Source organism: Nylanderia fulva, unplaced genomic scaffold (assembly GCF_048542155.1).
Source record: "Nylanderia fulva isolate GAGA-0341 unplaced genomic scaffold, ASM4854215v1 Scaffold21, whole genome shotgun sequence".
Taxonomy (NCBI): Eukaryota; Metazoa; Arthropoda; class Insecta; order Hymenoptera; family Formicidae; genus Nylanderia; species Nylanderia fulva.
Genome location: NW_028190275.1, coordinates 1,224,139 through 1,240,440, shown reverse-complemented (window position 1 = coordinate 1,240,440; position 16,302 = coordinate 1,224,139). Strand labels below are relative to the sequence as shown.

General features: G+C 42.9%; 1 protein-coding gene across 6 annotated transcripts in view; it reads left to right on the top strand.

Annotated features, from left to right (window-relative positions):
* The window catches only part of Tlk (Tousled-like kinase), a 45,363-nt gene that overhangs the window by 4,637 nt on the left and 24,424 nt on the right, over positions 1-16,302 (top strand). For 5 of the 6 annotated variants that reach the window (XM_085482662.1, XM_085482664.1, XM_085482665.1 and 2 more), the window contains exon 3: positions 2,322-2,407. The exons of the other annotated variant lie outside the window; for it this stretch is intronic. In XM_085482662.1, coding sequence (XP_085338788.1) covers positions 2,322-2,407 — 86 coding nt within the window. The remainder of the gene's footprint in view (positions 1-2,321; positions 2,408-16,302) is intronic. 6 annotated transcript variants of the gene reach the window in all.

Below are 16,302 nucleotides of genomic sequence, written 5' to 3'. Positions count from 1 at the left end.
CGCAAGCATGTGTAATGTAACGTAATGTAATTCCTCGATGTGTCCGTGTAAACTCGCCCGCCCGCGAAATATCCTGAGCAACGCGCGTCTTTACATTGTTGCTAGCGCGCTCCTCGCTTTCTCCGCGCCTTTTGTAGAACGAATGAAATTCCAGCTGCGCTCGTCGTGACACTTCTTCTTCGACGTAACATCGGCGCCACGTAAGAATCGAAAAACAAAAAAAAAATGGGCGTCCATTCGCTCCCCTTGGCATCGGTCAAAAAATGAAGCATTTGCTCTCCTTTTGCATGAACACTGCGAAATTTATTTGCGTATTTAATAATTGAAAAAATTTAAAACAAAAAATAGGAAATCAAAAAATGTTTAATCCCCTCTATCTGGAAAAATCCCGCGGACACCCGCACGACGCTTGGTAAAAAAAATTGCAATTTTCGGATCGATCGAGAAGGGAGTTTTTTTTTTTGCGAGGAATGTCGAATAAAAATTTGTTTCGCGATGAGATCCTTCAACTATCCGAGATACATGCGAGTCGGCGGCGGCCACTTACACGCTATGTCGTAAAAGTGCATTGTTTTGAGAGTTGCACAATTAAACTCGCGCCTCGACGAACCGCATCTATCTTCTTACGGCGAGTCCATTCGCCTCTATCCCAGGCGCAGGCACACTACGAATAAAATAGCCTTGCCCTCGTTTTACATGAAAATTGTGGCCGACGACGAGTTCAATGACTGCGCTACTGCACTCGCGCGCGCCTTCACCCGCTCGGATTTATTAAGCAGAGACGCGCTCGTTGCATCTTTGTTCTTTTTCCTTTCCTTCCTTTTTTTTTCTTATTTTTTCGCGCGATCTCCGGCTTTTTTAATTGTCCGTCCCAGCAGGCCGCGAATTTTCCCCGGTCTCTCACTTTCTCAATTCGACTCCGAGAGCCGCGAATATTCTCGCGGATCCCATCCGCGGAACGGAAAGATCGATAATCGTCGGTGTATAAAAGAACGTGGTTGGGTATACATATAACGCCGCAACGGCCGGTCACGCGTCGTGAACGTGTATAATGTCTTTAACGGATTGCAGTGATTCTCGAAAGTAACGGCGGAGCAGTGCGACTCATTCGATCGTGTACATGCGCGTTGATAACAAAGTCTCTGTTAAAAATGAGACCGATGGAAGCTTGGAGCCGCGCGCAATATGTATATATGCATTTTTTCTATTTTTCCTTCCATGCGGGCGAGCATCCTGCGAGTTTACATTGAAAGAATTGTACCATTCATTGCTTCAAAATTTCGGACGTAAATATATAGCAAATCAGTGATTTTTCCGAGAAACTACATATGTCGTTCGGGAAAAAATGAGGACGAAAAGGTTAATTGAATCCCCCGAGGAGAAATATCTTTTCTCGGATAAAAGAGAGCGAATGATATATACTATATTTATATGCGCGTCGAGTCGATGAATCTTACGAGACGGAGGCTCTAGATCGCACAATGGCGCGTGGTTTATTCGCGGAGAGGGCCGGCAGCAAGTTAAATCCAATCCGTTTGATCGAAATAGATAATGGCCAGCATAACGTGGCCCCGCAACGCTAATTATAGCACTCGGATTGCGCCGTTTACGAGCCGTGGGATGTCCAGTTTATTGCGCGCGCGGTAATCATCGGTATGAGGCTTTATATATACCAGTAATGTCGCAGTAGTCGAAACGCGGGTGGGTAATTATGGCTCCAAAGGTGACGGAAGATAATTCCCTATCCGCGAATTTCCCGTATAGCATTTAGGAGGATTTCGAATTCGTAACATCGAACATCAGGAACGGATTAATCTTCCTCTGTTGGGACGCGCAACAGAGATATAGATAATCCCCTTTCGCGATATAAACCGAAGAAGGAACGAAAACACCGTGATTAAGATGTTCCTCTCTTTGAGAAATTCTCTGGCAATTTTTTTCCTCTCCGATCTCGAGCGAAGAGACGATAATAATAAAAATCGCGATACTTCCTGCAATTGCACGGCATATTATATATGTCTGTATATAATAGCGCCACCCGATATTTAATATCGGCTACCAAGCATACTCTGGGAAAGCTTCCGTGATATTCCGATTTCCCTTTCCGGTTTTTCTTTCTTTTTTTTCGCGCGATCGATTCTTGCTTAATCTCCATCTCGATTTTCTCGCTTTTCCTCTTTATTCTAACATCGCATCAATTTCGAATCGATCAGCATCTCGGATATCTTTCTCCAATTCTTATCGGTGGACTCCTCCGTGTTTTTCCACCAACGCCACGGGCAAAAGGTCGGAGTGTAATTCGCTGTGACTTGTTGTTCCAGGCGCTGGCGTCAAGATGGAGCACTTTCAGGCCACCCTGGACCCAAGGAAGCAGGAGTTATTGGAGGCCCGCTTTCTCGGAGCGAGGGTGAGCTGTCTATATAGACGCGCACGCGTTCTTTCTTTTTTCTCTCTCTTTTCTATTCTTTTATTCCCTCCCGGACAAAAATATTTTTTCCTTTCGTCGTCTGTCGTCTCTACCGCAAAAAGAGTCGATATCACAAAACAGCGAGGCGAAAACCTGCTCCCTACACACACACACACAGATGACTATTATATTAATTTAATTACTAATTATGCGTTATTTATGAGAAATTTACTTGAAAAAAAGATGACTAGAAATAACTTTGAGAAAAATGCACCGCGAAAAAATTGCGAGATGGATGCTGGGTGACGTAGAAAATGGACTAATATTGAACCGCTTGACTACTCGTGCTCTTTTTTTATTTGATTAATTTTCTAGATCAGTATCTTGTTTCGACAATCATCGTATCTTGAGAATCTTGTCTCGATTTATGATTCGAGAGCTTGAAAAAGCTCGGCCATCATGAATTTGATGACACATCACGCGCGAAAGACTATTGTTCCGAGACAAAAACCACTGTCGCTGATTATTGTGACACGTGTTTGATCGTTATCCTTCTTATCGTTTCGTCTATTTTAACTTTGTCATTTTTTCATGTCGCGAATTTTTTAACATCAGTCACTTCCTTTAAGAGTTTTTTGCAATTTTAATCTTTTTTTTTTTTTTTTTTTTTTCACGATGATTATCTTCGATTATCCTATTTTGCAATGAGCATATTTTTACCGCACGATTTTTCGACGAGCATTTTTTTTTCTTTTTTTTTTTCAATGAAAGCATCTTGCGATCAGTGTTTGCTGTTACCTAAATAAAATTATATAGATGATCATCTAGAAACTTTTGCGCCATTTTATCTTTATATAGATAATAAAAGTATGTATTATCTATGTCTGCATCTTGGATGAAAAAAGTATTATCTCTATTAAATTATCTAGAATATAATTTTCAGATATTTTTTAATTTAGAATCATAGCACATAAAAATACTTAAATAGTAATAGTAGAACTTGAGCAGTAAGCGATAAAAATGTATAAATAAAAATATGAAGACAATATTTTTATATCCTTTTTATAATTTACATTTTTTTATATAACTGTGTTAATAAGCAGTCTTAAACATTATTATCTATAAAATTATCTAGATGAATCAATATATAATTTTATCTCGCTTCTAGCTAGCTAATTTTCAAATCATTTAAGCACAAGACTGCTTGCGATGACAGATCATCCGCTAAGCGACGTAGATTTTCGCTCACTCTATTGACATACTATCGTCTTATCGACTTCGAACTCGGCTGAAACGAGTAATTAGCTGACGCACGTGATTGTGCAGTAGTTGTCGCATGTTGGCGCTTTAGATTTCGTCCGCAAATTTTCTTCTTTATCGCTTTGTCGCGCGTTTATTCGCGGGGTAGACAACGTACCGAGTCTTATCTCGACGTTCTTATGATGAAACCGTTTAAATTGTCACACATGTTGCCGCAACGTGATTGCTCCGCTCTTTCTTTCTTCTTAAAAAAAGGAGATTAATTAAATTAAATTAAAAAGAAATTAATTAAAATGAAAGAAATTGTAAGACGCTTTCATCGTTTATCGAAAAATTATGCGGCAGATAAATGCTCATCTGTTATATATAGAATGAACCGAAAGCGGGAAAACGTGTATATATTATCTTTGATAATGATTAAAAATAATTCGCTTCTCGAACAACGACGCAACGATAAACTCTCTCCGAAAAAGGTGTCGACGCAAAGTAATCAAATTTGCAATCTCCCATACTTAGATTCGAAAACAACGTAAATGTGGATTGATAAGATCGATACGAGTCAAAACGCGACGGCGTTGATAAAAACAATTCTTTTATTCAAACAATTGAACTTTCGAAATCATTTCGATTATTCATTTCGATATCATCAGCCGTGTACGCTTTCATTTATATTTAATTATTTAGTTGCACGGTTTTAAGTATATTTATGTGTACAAAAATGTCCAAAAATAAATTCTTTAAAAAATTCAATTGTTCGAGTGAAATAATGATTTATCGATGTTCTTGCTCGTATATACAATGTTTGCATTATTCCATGATATCGTTGATTTAAATTTAAACATTCCATGGTTGAAATTAATTTACAACAATATACAGTCTCTGCTCGCGAGGAATCGATCGCACATTATACGAGTCTAATTCTTTTCTCCCGAAGTGACGACTCGTTTGTGTACACGTCGACTCTATTTTTGGCAAATTACGACATCACGTATACAGAGTGTCCCAAGTGAATACAAGCTGTAATACAAACGCGGAGGGAAGACTCGTCCCGTACACAGTCGTAATCGTAATCTTGTATATCGATTTAACGCGGTAGAATTAAAAGGGGGAAAAAAATCTTGTCGATATCGAACGTGTAGAGAGCTTTCGCTCGTTCGAAATTACTTCTCCTTCGAAACTACTTGGAAAAATATCCTGCACAGAGGGGATACATTACGTGCTCGGTGTAGAAACTTGCTCCGCGGAATAATGCAATATTTACAACGATCCGCCTATATCGATCGCGCTTGCATTTATTCAGACGTTGAGTATTCGCGTCTCACGATGACGTAACGTCGACAAAGAAGTATCGACGAGCGAATATCATCATCTGTATACGCTTTAGCGGTATTATTAAATACGCGATGGTGTACACACCCGTCTCCGTATCTCCATTTTTGGAACGCCAGGCACAATCGCGATTGGCTCTTATTTCTAAATCATACGTATCGCATCGGGAACGGGATTTCAATAATAATAATAATAAAAATAATAATAATACTTGGTTGTCCCAGAAATGGAATCACGCGGGATCGATGAGAGTTAAATGTGTACGGAACTACTCTAGCAGACATATGGGTTGTTTCTTTCATCTTTTTTATATTAAATATATGCGAATAAATTTGAGTGTCTACTCAAAAGGAGCCAAATGCCCTCTTTTGCTCCCTCTGCGCGGACGCCCTTGTACACACATATGCAGTTGTTACGATGCATTCGCGTGCATCTCCATATATCTATGGTCTCTCTGAAATGCGCGAAAAGTAGAAGAATCTCTGGTCGAGGAAGGGCAAGAAGTAAAAGCGGATAGGTTCTTCCGATCAGCGACGTTGCCGGGTCGGTCATCCTCGCGCCTAAGATCCAGCGTGCATGCATGCATGCATTTTGTTGCATCCGTCACAACCGCGTCGTCGTCGTCGTCGTCGTCGTTATATTATCGTTACATCGCGTCCGAAGCGGCGCGGCCGACACGAAAAGGTGTGGCCAATCGCGGCGCACCGTGCAATCGGCCCGCGTGCTATCGGAAGCACAGGCGGCCTGGGGTCGAGCGCGGCGACGTCACGTGGCGCTCTCACTTAGAGCACGGCAGTCAAGTGCGCGAGCCCGACGCGCTCTCGCGCGCCGCGGGTGGAGGAGGGCCGCGCGCTTAAGGGTGCTCTCACATGGTTGGCGACGTCACGGCCGATATTCTCTCTCCCTCTCCTTCTTCCTCTTTGTCTCTCGTGTTTCTCAGTGTCATCGTATTACCAACCGTGTTTACAGCCCTGTTACTATCGGCGCTTGTTCCCTTTTCGCCCGCGCGCTTTGTACGTGATATATGAGTTCTGTCCTCCCGATTTTATTCGCGATGTCTAATTTTAATTACGCGTGAAAGTCGCTTAAAGGTATAACATTTCATGTGCAGCATACTGTCGCAGCGGTCTATTGCTATCGGTGAAGTTTAATTGAACGAACAGCAAAGCAGAAGAATTATATTATTATATTAGTTGAATCATGGATTTTACAAATGAAATAGATTAATGTGAGAATGTAAAAGCAAAAATCGTAATTTTAACTTTGAAATAATAAATTTTTGATCACGCGACTGATTTGCTGCTGCGTATGAAAAGGCACCTTAATGAAAGTGGCTGCGCCTTCGACGCGTTTCTCAAATACGTTTCGCGACTTGTCCAGAATTCGCCATCGATTTTCTCGCGTCGGAACAAACCGAGAGCGTTTATACTTTCGCGACGTAAGAGCTAGATTTGCAAGACACAATTGCAATATCTTTCGCGCTACCTTCCGCTTCTCTCGTGTCGGCGCGTCGAGAAACGCGAAACGGCGGACGAGAATCCGCCTCGCTTTATACGCATATCTCTTTGTTCACGGTCGGCCGTCCTTTTTCGTCCCTTTCACCGAAGGACAAATGAAATGTGCGTATGCGCGCACATAAACGCAGTTTCATCTACCTACACCCACGCGACTGCGCGATGATGATGCAGCATGCACCGGCGTGCGACCGAAACTCGACGGAGCTTCTTGCATCGCGGTTAGGAATGTGTCACGGTTTCTCGCGTCCTCGCAAAAATCTCGAGACTCGTTCCCGTTCTCGCATGTGCCCTCAACGGGAATGCGCGGCTCGAGATTGCACCTCGAAGACGTATCGAACTAGATATAACGCGAATATGGACGTCCGCAGGATTTTTTCCAGGGAGGGGCGTGATTACCATTTTTTTTTATTTACTCTTTCTCAAATTTTTTCATTATCTTGTTATTTTAATATTTTTATTTTAAATAAAATTGCATATAAATTCCAGTATTTATGTTCGCAAGGAGAGCAAATGCTTAATATTTTTTACTGAATTCAAGGGGGCAAATTTAATTCTTACACTCTTTCTCAATTTTTTATTATCTTATTACCCAAATATTTTTATTTTATATAAAATTGCAAATAGATTCCAGTGTTAATTCGCAAGGAGAAGCAAATGCTCAATTTTTTTACTGATTTCAAGGGGGGCAAATGCTCCTCCCTCTTGCGGAATTAACCGGCTGCGTTCCCTTGTTTTTCGGCCAAAAAGGAATCTAATCGCGAAAGTTCGTTTATCCCTACCTCGTATTTTTGTATATTGACCGTAACAGTCTCCTATAAAAGGCAAAGGAGGAAAGAAATTACGCATCGGGCGCTCGGCCGCCGTCCAACAGCAAAGATTTATACCTGTCCCTGCCCCATTCGAAGTGAGAGACCCAAGTCGTTGTCCCTCCTCTACTAGTACCGCTTGTCTACTAACCGTTTATACAACGCAGTCTCCCCTATTTGTAGAGACCCTAGAGGCCGCGAAGGTTCGTGGCTATTTATACAATGTCGAATCAAGCCTTCGTAGCATCTTCGTTATACGATTGTCTCTCATCATTTCGTAAGTTAATTGAAAAGATTCTCTCGACTCCTCTCCAAAAGGCCTCGTCCGAATCTGTATTTCGAGAATTGTATAATTTGGTACATCGCGTATTAATTTAGTCGTAGAGTCGTCGAAATGAGTGTTCGGGACGATCGCTTCTATCCGGACTATTTCCGTCCGTTCGTCGAACCACAACATCGAATATCTCGCAGGGTGTCTAGCGGTCAGGGAAATCCGGGCATTGTCAGGGAATTTTAGAAATCTGGAATTGTCAGGAAATTTTACCATTTATTTGGATTTTTTCACACTATTCTCAATAATTTTCATATATCAATAATTGAACATCTGTCTCAATAATTTGAAATTTTTTATTTAATAAATATAATTTTTCCTCGACTCCCAGCACGCTAATTTTCGTCGTCGTGTTATTTTATTTCGATGTGTTTGATCGAGACGAAACTAAAAAATTTGATATAATATAAATAAAAAAGACGATTAAAGCGACACGTTTGTTTCGATTATCGCACATATAATGCAGATTGCATAATTGATTTAAATTTTTCTTTCAACTTCCGAATCTCTTCATCGATTTATCATATAGATATATTACATATTTGGAAAAAATCACCCTAAAAAGTCAGGGAGAGACTGAATTTGTGGGTTTCTGAAAAATCTGAAAAAGTCAGGGAGAGACTGAATTTGTGGGTTTCTGAAAAATCTGAAAAAGTCAGGGAGAGACTGAATTTGTGGGATTCTGAAAAATCTGAAAAAGTCAGGGAGAGACTGAATTTGTGGGTTTCTGAAAAATCTGAAAAAGTCAGGGAGAGACTGAATTTTTGTGGGTTTCTGAAAAATCTGAAAAAGTGAGGGAATTTTTGTCATCGAGTCTGCCCGGTTCCTACGTCGCGTCTCTTTCCGGGACACCCGATGTATGCGTATGCGAGGCGCGGAAGGAATCCGTAGGTACCCGACATTTTGCAGTACCGTTCGTACCGGCGTGACGACGGCATAGGTAGTTTCCAAGCGCGAGCATCATCCCTTCGTTTCCCTTCCACTTGGCCCAATATTCTCATCCTTATCTAACTCATCCCCCTCCCGGTTCCCCTCTCCGTCCCTCGTCTGTTGCCCCTCTGCCTTCCTCGCCACATCCGCTCACATCCGCAGCGTCTCTTGCAACCCCACCCCTATTAGTTATTTTCTCGACGAGTCTCTCGCTCTCTCTCTCTCTCCTCTCCTCTCCTCTCCTCCCCCTCTTTCCCGTATACTCTCTCATTCTTCTTCCCCCCTTCTCCCCCTCCCCCCCCTCTCTCTCTCTCTCTCTCTTTTGGAGTCACCTCTGTTGGTCTCCACATCCTTCGAGGATCGATCGAGAGGAGCCCAGCACTCTGTATATATGTATATATATCCATTTCCAACCCCTTTCCCACCCCCTTTCGACTCCCTGTCGATTCCATTTGCCCAAAGTCCGCATAGAAACCCGACGTTCTCCATGTAAGTTACAGAGCGTTAGATATCGCTGTAGAAGCATTCGTCCGCCGTATCCTGTATCCAAACGGTCTGTAATTAACCCTTTAGATTCTGAATCGAATCGGGGATTCGATTCACGCCGAGACAGATTGCAAAAGTATATAGCGAGGAATAATCAAAAGCCCGAGTTTATAAGTAGCAGAAATAAAAACCGATGACCCAACAAGAATCGTCGAAATATATATCTGGGATATTTCGAATGCTCCAGCAATAGCTTTCACGATTATTATTTTTCCTTTTTTTTTTTCGCCTTGGACGTCATAACGGTCGCGAGAATTATCGACGTAGGTATACTATCGACTTTCTTAATAAGTGCCATTGTAATCCAACGGAGTCTAAAAATCCCTGAGCTTCGCCATCCATTCCAATCAATCAATTACGATACTTTGATTCCGTTATTGTGCAACCATCAAAATTGACGTTTCGTTGCCTAGAGATCTCTATAAAAGTCTTAATCCTTCAACCGATTCCAGCTAGATTCCAGTAAGAAATATATATCATTCGGTCGGTGCCTAAAGATTCATGAAACTCTACTCGAAATTAAAAGTCAATAACACGCTTTTGCGACAGTAAAGCTGCGCGAACGGAAGAAGCTGCTGAAGTTGAAGCTGTCAGGTTGGCAATGATCGAGCCTTCATCGTCGCATTGTGTTGCCGCTCCTTCAACACGTTGCATATAGTGATATGAACGATCGCATAATAGCGAATGGTTTAAGCTTGCATTGTGCACGCATACGTATATGTATGCGTATTTTATTCACGTTACGCACATGCGAGGCCAGTTTACGATTTTTATCGGTTCGATTATTCACTTATTAAGCCACTTGATCGGTAATTTTGCAGACGCGTCTCCTCCTGGTATACACCGAGAGATGGTAATTGTGGGACAACATAGTATTGGAAGAATTTTGTAGAAGCTTTTCTGATTAAATATTTATCGCAATAAAAAATATTATATCAGGTACGTGGTAATTTGTACTATTAATATCAATCGCAGAACTCTTATCAAATTCTTGCAATACCATATTGTCCCATGATTATATACTGTGATTTTTCTCTGGGTGTACTTGTTGGGGAGGTATCTCGTTTCGTCAGATTCGACACACTATTATATTCCGCGTCGTTAAAGATTCCTAGTTAGCCGTAACTACTCGTTCACCCTGTAGAACGCAATACAGTATTTAGTACGCGCGGCGTATATATACGTATAGTGTACGTACTTGCTATCGATCTCAGACCTTAATAGGTATAAAGTTAGCGTCTAGAGTCGAGTCGGCGTGTTGTATCAGCGTTGTGTGGCCCGGTGTCTTCTGGCGAATGCATCCAGTAACAATATGGCAGCTCCGGATAGCCACTCCCGCGGATCATTTTCTCTCAAGCTCGATCTCTCCATTTTTCCATTTAAATAGAAATAAAAGCACTCTGTTTCGACGGAAAGATTATCGAGAAATTTGCATGTACATTTTTGTATACATCGAAAGACATATTTATTTAATCTATAAGAAATATATACGGTACCTTCCACAAGTTTGGAAACACCTTACATTTTACAGTTTACATGACGATATCAAAATGTCATTTAAATATCTTACGATGTATTCATACAAAATGTAAGGTGTTTCCAATGTGTATACTGTATATATGTGAATGGACTTTGATGCACAAACTCTGTTATCATACTTTTTCTAGTTAAAATCGAAGAATTGAATATAAACAAGTTAATCGCATATTAATTATCGCGCTCGCGGGAATTTTATTAATCGACCAGGAAAATGGAAAACGATGTATTATCGCACCGGAAATGTACTGATTTGGGAGAGCGTATCAGAAAGCCGCATTCGTTAATGAGAGCCATTACAGTGCATCGATATGACTCGATACCGTTGTAAATAAGAAATTCGGATAATAATACGCGGTCGCCGAAATGCCAGTCGAATTAACATCCTCATTATCCGTTTGCTCGTTAATGGCGTTAATTATCCGCTCGTGCGTTATCGCGGCGCGATCCGAAAATGCGGATTTACAGAGAGAGAGAGAGAGAGAACAATAGGTGAACCGAAAACTATGGCATAATCGCGGAAAATCGAAAGTTATCGCATTCATTTCAATCGTCATCGTGTGTGTTATCATTTATAATTGCAGATTTGACTTTGATCTTCGATTCAACGTTATCAGTTTAGTCAACCGTGAGTAAACCGAGAGAATCTGTCGAAACGAATCTAGTATAACGACGTTACGAATTTCCCATTGATATTCTTATTCCGTACCTTTGCACGTTTGCATCCTCTATTTATAAGTCGTGTTATGACTACGGTACGAGGAAAACGCAATTTCCCTATCAGCGAAATCTCCCTCAAGCATATATCTCGTATTTTCTTGCCACAAGTATAGTTACAAGTACGGTTTCGTCCCGAATCGGCAAATTTTAACTTTTTCCCTCAATATGAATTCTCAATATGTGAACTTTATAAATCTGGAATTGTGTCAGAAAATTTCGCTATTTATCTGGATTTTTTCACATTCCACATTTGTCTCGATAATTTGAAATTTTTTATTAAATACATATAAACTTTTCCTTGACTCCCAAGCACGCTAATTTTCTGTGTCGTTAAAAATCGATTCGTGAATTTATATGTTCATCGCGTCGTGTTATTTTATTTCAATGTATTTAATAGAGACAAAACTAAAAAATTTGATATAATATAAATAAAAAATTTACAGTGACAAGTTTGTTTCGTTCATCGTTGATTTAAATTTTGGTTCTCGAACCTTTTCATCGTTGACAAAAATATCTCTTGGATTTCATGATTTATCATACAGATATATGAAAATGATATACATTTGGAAAGAATAATACTAAAAAGTCGGAAAAAATGAATTTCTGGACAATCTAAAAAGGTCAGGGAATTTTCGAGTTCTGCTGGACACCCTGATTCTTAAACTTCGACTTCTCGGATCACACATATATGTGCATATCCGAGAATGATTTGAAGAATATAAACGGAACCGTGTAAATTTACCTCGACGCTTTCTCTCTCTCTCTCTCTCAATGCGGGCTTTTCGCGGCACACGAAAGAATTCGCCGCAAGGTCGACGAAGGCGAAGCGGACGGAAGGAACGGAAGCGGAGGGAGGAGAGTGAGGTCGATGGAGGCGAAAGGGGACGAGCAGGGGTGTTATTGCGTGGTAGTGTGGTTAAACGTATTGATCCCAATCACTACGATATGTCCAGGCTCCGCTCCGCTGCGAACACTATGGCCGGGTGGGTCATCGCCGGAAAGCGAGATTTCGCGACTCTCTCTCTTGAGTTGGTCGCGGTTTAAGCGATGGCGGAAAAGAACATTTCCGCTCGTAATAATAACATTGAATCGACCTTTGCCTTTAAAGCTACGCGGTGGCACACTCGGGTAATATCAACCAGTTGCGTCTACACAACGAAATATCTAATGGCGAATTTTATTCTCCCTCGGCACGAAGAGGAGCCGCACGCGCGTCGAGAGACGTATGCAAGAAGAAAATTCTTCGAAACTTCTTTCTCGTTTCTGATACATCGCTTCATGAATGAATCAGAGATCGAACTATAGGCGACGTTCCTGTGACAGCGAGAATCATCCCTAGAGCAGCGCGTCTTTTCGTCGGAAGAATATCCGAGAGAGACCTCGAGAAATGGAAATCGCGGATCGATGACGAGGTATCGCAGAAAACGGCGAGAAACGTAGTCTCTCGACGCTTACGTAATGGCCTTCGGGCGCTTTTAAGGCGTACGCAAGCAAGCGAGCACCGTCGTTCTCCGCGATTAATCGGAGCACGCGGAGACACGTGATGTAAAAAAAATCTGGCAACAGCGTACCGTGGAATACCTCCGCGTATTCGTAATAAATATGTAATGCCCGCGTCGCGAGTTGGACAACACGAGCGTTACGCGCGCTAATTGGACCCCGTGCATTATCGGGGTTGTCAATCGCGACGCTCTCTCGGAGCTTTCCATCCCCTCGCGATTACGTTTAATTACCCTGCTCATTTTTCCACCCCCGACTCGAAGACCCCTTTTCAACTTTTGACGGTCGAGACCGAAAAAAATTGCGTCGCTAACTTTTTATCGAACCGCGACGCTCTTTTTCCTATATGATTTTCGATCGCAAAACTGAATCTCGTGTATTTTAAAAATAAATAAAAATTGTTTCGCGAAATGTCGAAAGAATAGGGCGCGATTTATTTTTTATTTAATGCATGGATAATCAACTCTCTTTAATTTATTTGTGAAATTCTTCATTTTTCTCGAGCACGATCGAGCTGATCCGTCGCATTGATATTATAATCCAGAACTAATTGCTAGGTTTTGTGGGGAGAAATGCTTATTTTCACGGAATAACAGCTGATTTTGCGAGTGAAATGAGCTTGGTGCTCTTTCGTGAATGCGCTAGAGAATTCCGTGAGAAGCTTCTGGTTTTGCGATCGATGTGACGCGCTCTCTGCGGCAAACCGTTGGTCGCCGTAGGTTTCCCGCTGGACCAATAGGGTTTCGAAAGAAATTACTGTGTATTCTGCGCGATATTTATTAATGAGAAAAGTTTCGTCGCGACGCGAAAGAAATTGCTCGCACTGGAAAGAGATTAATTAAAAAAATTTCTACATTTTTTTTTTCTACGACTTACGAGAAAAACGCACCGCTAATATTTTAACCGCGATGTTTTTTTTTTTTTTTTTTTATCGCTTCTCGAAGCGAACGCAAAACGTCTCTACAATTTTCGATCGCAAAACTGCGTCTCGTATCTCGAAGAGGAAAAAAATGCTTTCGCAAAATGTCAAAAGAATAGCGCGATTTTATCGATAGACAATCTCTCTCTCTCGCGTCAAAACTGATTCCGTATATATCGCCCGATTATAAGACGCCCGAAGGAAAATGTGTGACGAGAGCAAATATTGGAAGCGACGTTACCGAAAGCGATACGCGTTGACGTACGAACTTTCCGGGAGTATCTCCGGCCGGAAACCGCCCCCTCCCTCTCTCTCCCCCCCCCCTGGATGAGAGAGTTCTCCCCGGCCGTCCGCCGCGTAACAACATTGTCGTCGTGGTCGGTAATGCAGAGACTCGTGGCGCGAGCATCGATATGAGAAAACCACCCCTCTCGCGCGCGCGTACCGCACGAGTGGCGTGCATGCAATAGCGTAACACCGGTGAGAGACCAGACGGTCGGTCGACGTGCCGCCTATTTATATACACTCCGCGCCCGCCGTCCAGTCGAGCGGCGACGATCGTGTCGCGTCGTCTCGCGTCGGGAGGAGCCGAAAGCGCGGAGTCTCTCTCTCTCTCTCTCTTTCCACCCTCCTTCGTCAGCTGCACCTGCCGCGCGCTGCCGCCACCCGCCACTCACTCGCCACTTGGGACGCAGCCGCCGAGGGCGACGGTTCGCTTCGCGCCTCTCCACTCCCGACTCTCGCAGCTGCGACAGGATGCCTGCGTTTGTTCGCTGGCGGAGTATCTGGTTCACCGTCCGCGCAGGATCAGTTGCACCGGCAACCTTGGTTAATTAAGCTGGATTAGCGATTTCCTCCCGATGTATCGTCGTTGCCCCAGTTTTGTGATAGATCCCTCTAGCACACGCGCTGACATTTCGTTACCTCGTGCAGGAACACCGGTAATATTCCACGGCGTATAATTAACGCGCGCTTAACTCGGGAGCTTGTTTCGAGAGAAGTTACACCGGGAGATTTTACGATATTTTGACGAAACGCAAATGGAAATTTCTGCGAGATAACATGTTTTTGATTTTTTTTTTTTTTTCTAAAGACTCACGGAGATTGCGAGTTCTCCGAGATTTTAATTGATCGTAATGAAGCGAAGAGACGGATTCCGCGTTTCGATTTGACCCCGCGACCGTTTAGCCGAGTGCGGGAGGAAAACATTCCTCCCTCTCTCCGCCCTGCGATCGATTAATCACCGGGACACGCCAAAGGGCACTGAAAACATACTTTTCACGGGCTACTTGCATCCCACTTCCGGCCGCTGCGCATTTTTGCCCTCGCGCGAGAGAAGATTCTTCTCCCCTTTCTTCCTCGTCTCTTTATCTCGCATTGTTCTTCTCCCAACCCTCCCGGTAGCGAAACACACTCGTGCGAATTCGGCCTAATCGGGCCGTCTCGTCTGTCGGGCGAGAACGCACGAACGCCACGCGCGATGCCGCAAGCTCTTCTTAGCCGTGGGCGTGATTGGCCGACTGAACAATGAAGCGGACGGCGCGAGAGAGAGAGAGGAAGGGGAGTCGAAATCTTCTCCGCGGCCGAAGGCCAGCCAAATTCATTGCGGATAATATACGCGCCGTTACCGCGCGTATTAATCTGTTTATCCGGCAGGGAGTTTTGGCACGCGGTGCCAGAGTGGATTGGACGCGAGAACTCGGCAAATATATCCTACTACCGGAGGAACTCGTTCGACCATTACCGCGTTTTATTTTCTCTCCGCGGGAATTAATATCTTATTTTATTTTCTAAGAATAGATACGAATATACACTTGTAAGATGACTCATATATACGTTCTTCTTTTCCCTTTGCTTGAATCTCGATAAGTAATTTTATCTGTAGAAAGATAAATCAGCGAGTTGTGCATTTGAAAAAATCCACACGCTATTCGCATTCTTAACGCTCGTGATTTCATTCGCCATGATGTAATTGCGGCGCAAATATACTATACAGAGCTCTAGAGCTTATACGGTTGGCAACGCTGGTGCGAATGAATTTGCGGATCGTTCCTCGTCCTTCTGCTCTCTCTCTCTCTCTCTCTCTTTCTCGTCGTGTTGTAGTCCTGCGAGAACACACGAGTGCTGCCGAGTTCCTCCGATTACGGGACGCGGTTGACCGAGGAGGGTGAAGGGCACTGTCCCGATGCTACACCCCTGGTAGGGTGACCTCCGTTTGTTCCCCGTTCCGCACTTCGAAGAAACTCGATAGCTGAACGCGACTCGGCTGAGCTCTCGCTTTTTGAGAGCGCGAAGGCGCGACACCCGGAGAGAGACGGCTGTGCGCGAATATCAAGCTTCGTGTCACGCGAAGAAATCTTCGAAGACCTCCCATTCTAATCTTACATTGAGGCTCATGACTTTGAATAGAATGTTTCGTCGACCCTTTAATCAATTTTTTAACTTTGATCAAAATGAGACGATATCGCAAAGGAGGAAAGAAAGCGTTATCATTTATGGTT